The 7,067-nt window shown below is 32.3% G+C and overlaps 1 protein-coding gene across 1 annotated transcript; it reads right to left on the bottom strand.

Annotated features, from left to right (window-relative positions):
- Nucleotides 1-835: 835 nt before the first annotated feature.
- Nucleotides 836-4,359, bottom strand: LOC146924123 (uncharacterized). The gene is made up of 2 exons (XM_085709147.1): nucleotides 1,580-4,359; nucleotides 836-1,381 (listed from the first exon to the last, which is right to left on the bottom strand). The coding sequence occupies exons 1-2, from the start codon at nucleotides 4,260-4,262 to the stop codon at nucleotides 1,026-1,028; spliced, it is 3,039 nt and encodes a 1,012-aa protein (XP_085565273.1). The 5' UTR covers nucleotides 4,263-4,359; the 3' UTR covers nucleotides 836-1,025.
- Between the last annotated feature and the right edge of the window lie 2,708 nt (nucleotides 4,360-7,067).

Below are 7,067 nucleotides of genomic sequence, written 5' to 3'. Positions count from 1 at the left end.
ATACACTGTCTTGAAATTTTCTCAATATAGTTTGTCACTGTACATATCATTTCCATTGTTGCTATCAAGGTGACCTGCGATTTTTAACTGTTAGTAAAAGTTCTCCAGACCTTCACTACATGTTTTCGACTTCTATCTACGGCCATCGCAGTAGGCAAAAATCGCATAGATATAATAAAATATTTGAGCTGTTCCTACAGTTTTGTATGTCACTAAACATATAGTTCTTATTAAATCACAGGATTGAGCCAGGGAAAACAAAAGGAGGACATGAAGGATGAAACTTTTGAGTAAAAGGAGTTAATTGAAAATTTATGAAATATTTTGTATTAGTATAAATATAATTAAGCAAGTAACAACATAAATACTGCTGTAAATATAACTAATAGGGAATAGCAACTCTGAATCAATGAGTAAACGATTCAGATGTGTGCTTTCAAAGGAGGATTAATGTGCTTACTAACGTTGAAAGAAAGTTAGTTTTATAGTGGTAAATGACAAGGCGTGAACATATACTGTCCATGAATCAAATTTAATCAAAATCCTCACATCAATAGAAGACTTGAACATGTCTTCATGAATAAAAATAAATACCTTCAATGTCAAACAACCAAGGAAAGTTATAGCAGGAGGTGAGTGAGTAGTAGAACAAAGAAATTTATGCAGATGTGTAACCATACGAGAAGCATATAAAATTGTTTACATACCTGCGAGTGAGTTATCTAAAATTGTTTGAATAAATTTCTACCCAAGTATAGCTATTATGACAAACGTGCAAGACATCAAAATATCTTTAGAAACTAAAACCAAAATTACTTCATATTAACTAACAATATTTCCAAACAATACCATGCATTCAATACACTGACTACAGATACAAATTATTATACCAATACAAATAAATTATAATTCGAAGTAACACAACAACAACAACAACAACAACAAAACACACTTTGTGGATACAAGACTAGTCAAGCTCTCTTGTGTTAAACACAATTATTTTCTTATCACATTAGTAATAACTTCTAGCAAGGCAACTTCTGTTTTATTTCAAGCAACTTCACTATAACATCTTTTATCAACATTCGATGAGCAGGAAACTCTTCAGAACATGCAACTCCGATTCTAGCAAACATCACCAAACACTTTTTTATCTTGTTTTCCACAATCCCCGTCTCATCTTCAGCAAATGGCAAAAGCAATTGTGAATCTACTATCTCAAGGATTCCTTCTGGAATTTTCATTTTGCAGAATTCATGCAGACCAAGACTCTCAGAAAAGTTGTTATTTGTTGGTCTCTTTCCGGTGAACATCTCTAGTAGAAGAATCCCAAAGCTGTAGATATCTCCCAGTGGTGATACTGGAACACCTGTTCCGTACTCTTTTCAAACAACAAAAACAACAACAAACAACTATTTAGGAAAAATATAAAGGAGTATACAGTATATATCAAATTTTAACACATAGATCATAAAACATTTGAGGGTCATATCTGATATAAATAATATTAATAATAAATTAGCACAGCCAATTTTCTTAAGAGTAGTAACTAAAAATGGATATAAGTTAAGAGCTTTACCAGGAGGAATATATCCTATAGTTCCTTTAATTGTAGAAGAAATAACTTGATCTTTACTTGAATGCTCTGTGGTTCCAAGAATGAGCCTAGCCAAGCCAAAGTCTCCCAAGTGGGCTACAATGTCATCGTCCAAAAGAACGTTGCTCGGCTTAATATCACAGTGAACTATGGCTTGCTCTGTACCATTGTGAAGATAATCAAGTGCATGAGCTACATCAAGAGCAATGTCAACCCTGTGTCTGAGGCTGAGATTATGAATTCCAGACCCTTCGTTATCGTGCAGAAGCTTTTCTAGACTCCCCTTAGGCATGAACTCGAAAACAATAGCCTTGAACTCTTCACCCTTATAATCAACACTTGAACAACAAGTTAGGATCTTGACAAGATTTCGGTGCTTCATCTTTCCTAGAGCTTCACATTCTGCTTTGAAACTCTTTGCTCCTCCACGTGTTTTAAGATTCAATACCTTTACAACAATGGGTTTTTCAAAGTTGAGTAGAGATCCTTTGTAAACAGAACCAAAACTTCCTGTTCCAACCAAATTGGATGAAGAAAACCCATCGGTTGCTTCATGTAGCTCTCTATAAGTAATCATCAAATTCCTTTTTTGCAAAGATGGTGAAGAAGGTAACATTTTGGTCTTTCTTGGAAGAAAATGGAAAATTATAAAAACTATGAAAGAGATCAAAACCACGCCAATCACACTGATAAGGATAAGTTTCTTTTTGAGTGATCTTTTGTGTTTCTTGGCGAGTACCTTAGAACATGGAGGAAATTTCAATTGAGGTATTCCTCCACAAAGGTTTTTGTTTCCGGTTAATGAAATTGCCGAAACATTGCTAAAGACACCTTCTACGGGAACATCACCAAAGAGATTGTTAAAAGACAGGTTCAAAGTATTTAAAAGTGTGAGATTTTCTAGTTCAAAGGGTACTGTACTTGAGAGACTGTTATTAGACATGTCTAATATTTCTAGCGATCTTAAAGAACCCAAGAACGAAGGTATACCTCCATGGAAAAAGTTGTTCTTCAACACAAGCTTTGTTAATGTAAAACAAGCACCGAGGTCATTTGGGATTTCACCAGACAACTTGTTTTCATTTAGATACAAACTAGAAATCTGCTTCAAGTTACCAAACCCTAAAGGAAGGGGGCCGGTCAGGGAATTTTTAGACAAGTCAAGGTCTACTAAATTTTCTAGATACCTAATTGTTTCGTTAGGTATATGACCACTCAACTTGTTATCATAAATACGAAATGACTGCAAGTTGGTACAATATCTAAGGGTGAATGGAATGCTTCCTTGAAATTTATTTCTATACAAATATAGTTCGGACAACATAGTCAGATTGCCAATACTGTTAGGAATATTACCATATAATTTGTTTTTTCCCAAGAACAATATTACTAGATTATTTAACTTTCCAATTGAATTTGGAATTGTTCCCTCAAGGAAATTGTTTCCTATGTCTAAGTATGTTAAACCGATAAGTTGTCCGATTCCTTTAGGTATGGCTCCATATATTTGATTCATCCCCATATCAAGCCAATTAAGATAGGTTGAAAAGTTTCCTAGAAAATGTGGCAATTCCCCACCAAATCTATTTTCATGAAGAAGGAGCTCTGTCAATTCAGTGCAGTTGGTTAGCAGGAAAAGAAAGTCCAAATCATGAGTCTTTCCACTCCCAAAATTATTTTTGGCAATTTGAAAAAATTCAAGTTTATTTAATCTACCCAAAGTAAGAGGTATTGGCCCATTAAAAAAATTATCTCCTAAATCAAACCATCGCAATTCTGTGAGGTTGAATATTGAAGACGGAAAATTCCCGGTCATTTGGTTGGCTCCTACCAAGAAATCTACAAGATTGGGAAAAACAAGATTCATATTTGATGGAAGACTACCAAATAAATTGTTTACCCCAAGATCAAAAGATTGCATATTTGATAGGTTGTAAAGTGAATTAGGAATTTCACCTGACAAATTATTTCCACCTAGATACAATAAATTCAAACTTGTCAACTTACCCAAAGAATAAGGTATGCTTCCTTCCAAGTGATTTTGTGTAAGTGATAGCCATTGAAGTGATGAAGCATTACCTAGGGAAGATGGGATAGTACCAACTAGATTATTGGCACGGAGTTTTAATTCAATAAGTTGCATCATTGACCCAAACCTTGTCGGAATTCTTCCAATGAGTTGATTGAAGCCCAGATTAATTACTTTGATATTTGTGCAATTAGTGAGCTCCATAGGAATCTCTCCTTGAAGTTTGCTGTTGTTGGTTAAGTGAAGAACTTGCAGCCGCTTCAAACGACCAACTTGTTTTGGAATTTCACCATGCAAGTCGACGTTTGAAAGGTAGAGTTTTCTAAGAAATGTTAGATTTCCCAATGATGGTCCGAGAGTACCACCCAATGTTTGATTCTCCAAATGCAAAGAAATGACTCTCATGTGATGACGACCACATGTAATCCCCTGCCATTCACAGAAATGTAGAGACTCATTCCATGATGGCAGAGAATCAGACACACCATTTGTAAGCTTTTCTTTCAAAGCAAGCAAAGCAAGCTTATCGGTCTGTGAACTCAAAGTAAGAGCAACAGTAGTTGCTGATGACATGAAATAATACACCAAAATTTGGCTAACAAAGCAAAGAAAAAATATCGACATAAAAGTCCTCATTTTTCTATTGGAGAATATGTATTTTGATAGATCAAAGATATATGGTTGGTTATTTAAAGAGAAGTAGTAATGTGCAATAGATAGGTGCTTTGTGGTCCCAATCATCCCAATCAACAAGTCGTGGAATCCATGTCATACTACTCTTGTTGACTCCAAGTCTCCAATAAGATAAGTGGAAGTCGTAAAATTTGACTTCAAGTCTCCCATGACACTGGTGAAATAACACTTAATCATATCATATAGTTCAACATCATTGACTACGGAAGATGCAGACAAAGAGTTGACTCCTTTTTGAAATAACAGGCAAAAACTTGATGGTAAAAGGGAAATAATACACGTCTTAATTACAAATTCTAAAGGAATTATAATAAAAATAAAACGTAAGACCAAAAAAAAAAAACGCATTTTTTAAAAGGGTTAATTATGTTTCTAGTCCCTATAAAATAGCGACCTTGTAAATTTAGTCCTTACTTAATTTTAATAGCATTTTTAGTCCCTATAAAAAAATTTACTTATAATTTTAGTCCCTGCTAAAACAAAGTTTGATTAATTATCATTAAACTCTTAAATTTTTGAACGATTTTTTTAAGACAAGATTAGAACACTATGAAAGGTTCGTTTACTAAAATTTAGAATTTTTTGACATGAAATGAATTAAATATGAATTTTTTAAAACGACAAAAGTTAAAGATAAAAAGTAATAAAATCTAGATGTAGAAATCAAATTTTGCGATAATTTTTTGCGGAGGAACTTTTAGTAATGTTCTAAACATGTCTGCAAAAAATTGTTCAAAAATTTAAGAGTTTAAGCATAAATTAAACAAATTTGAATTGAGTAGGGACTAATACTCAGTGCAGAAAAACAAAATTAGGGACTAAAAATGCTATTAAAATTAAGTAAGGACTAAACTCACAAGGTCGCTATTTTATAGGGACTAGAAACATAATTAACCCTTTTTAAAATGGAATATAAATAAATATGAGTTTAAGGTGGTAGGTTGACAATCCAAAATAATTTTGCATACACAATCAATCAATCATTTAGATTTGTCATAAAAATTAAAAATATTTATTGACGTGACAATTCTAAATGTTTTGATTGGTTGTTTATGCAAAGATATTTTAGATTGTTAATCCATATCATCATTATACTCAATAAATTCTTCTCCATTGAAATGAAATATACGTAAAAGTGATAGTATTCTTTGAAAGAAAAAAGAACAAATGTGATAGTTGAAAACTTATGTGAATTATATGATGGTGAACAAAAATATTCGTATCAATTATATAATCCAAAAACCTATAAAAAGATGTTTGAACTATATAATTTAAACGAGAGTATTTTAGAAATGCTAGACTTCTACCCTTGCTCCGCACAGGTCATTCACACATTAAATATTAAACACAAATTGAAAGATATATCATAGAAATAAAACACTTGATAAATACAAACTACATTGAATTTCAAATTAAAATTGTCTCGTGTATACACTACCACAATGATATTATGTCATACATTGCGAAATACTTCATGATATACCATATTTGAAGTCACATCAGTTATAATCTCTTGCATGCAGAAGTTCAATTCTCTTGCATGTAGAAGTTCAATTGAAGGTAGCCAATGCTAAAAGGGCATTAAATACACGTGGGCATGCTTAGAATGATACCTTGTAGCTTTCTAACCTCAACATTTGTCATTAATATAAGACATAGTGTACATTTGAACTCCTCAATGCACTATTAGTCACAAAAATATGATGGCCTTTGAGTGTTGCTCGAAATCTTTGTTACAGTGATAACAAAAAACTTAATTATAAGCTGCATAAATGAATATATAGAAACTTGCCTACGTTCAACCATTAGAGGTTCGATGATGCGTTGAGAGAATTCTTTATAGCTGAATGTAAACTGCAAACAAAGGAGGGTGCCATTGCACATGTATATATAGAGTGGAATGGAGAGTTTGAATCATAGATATGTGTACATAATGATAGAATATAATATTTTGTTATAATTGGCTATAATTAGTTTCTTGTAATTATGTTGTATAATGATTAGATAGTTGACTAAACGTTACACAGTAGTTGTATATATTCTATTCAAACTGCTCAATCAACATCCTTTATGTGATAGTATAGAATATTTTGTCATAATTGGCTATAATTAGTTTCTTGTAATTATGCTGTATAATGATTAGATAGTTGACTAAACGTTACACAATAGTTGTATATATTCTATTCAAACTACCCAATCAACATCATTTATGTGATAGAATAGAATATTTTGTCATAATTGGCTATAATTAGTTTCCTGTAATTATGTTGTATAATGATTAGATAGTTGACTAAACGTTATCAAAGGTCATGATAAATGCTTGCGGGTTTAGTGGTTAGTTGGGAGATATGATCACATTAAAAGCTGACAAAGGAGGGAAAACTTGAAGTGTTTAGGGCTAACTGTCAGCTTGACAAGTTTAGCTTTTATAATAAAGGATTCTATTCAAACTACCCAATCAACATCCTTTATGTGATAGTATAGAATATTTTGTCATAATTGGCTATAATTAGTTTCCTGTAATTATGCTATATAATGATTAGATAGTTGACTAAACGTTACACAATAGTTGTATATATTCTATTCAAACTACCCAATCAACATCCTTTATGTGATAGAATAGAATATTTTGTCATAATTGGCTATAATTAGTTTCCTGTAATTATGTTGTATAATGATTAGATAGTTGACTAAACGTTATCAAAGGTCATGATAAATGCTTGAGGGTTTAGTGGTTAGTTGGGAGAT

The sequence above is a fragment of the Medicago sativa genome, chromosome 5 (genome assembly GCF_051527215.1).
Source record: "Medicago sativa cultivar Bolivia chromosome 5, Bolivia_mono, whole genome shotgun sequence".
Classification (NCBI taxonomy): domain Eukaryota; kingdom Viridiplantae; phylum Streptophyta; class Magnoliopsida; order Fabales; family Fabaceae; genus Medicago; species Medicago sativa.
Note: the sequence above shows the minus strand (reverse complement) of the source record. Positions and strands in the feature narration are given on the sequence as shown.

Coding starts and splice junctions, on each gene's coding strand:
- LOC146924123 (XM_085709147.1), bottom strand. CDS start 4,262: ATGAGGACTTTTATGTCGATATTTTTTCTTTGCTTTGTTAGCCAAATT. Junction 1,382..1,579: donor TATAGGATATATTCCTCCTG/GTAAAGCTCTTA, acceptor TTGTTTGAAAAG/AGTACGGAACAGGTGTTCCA.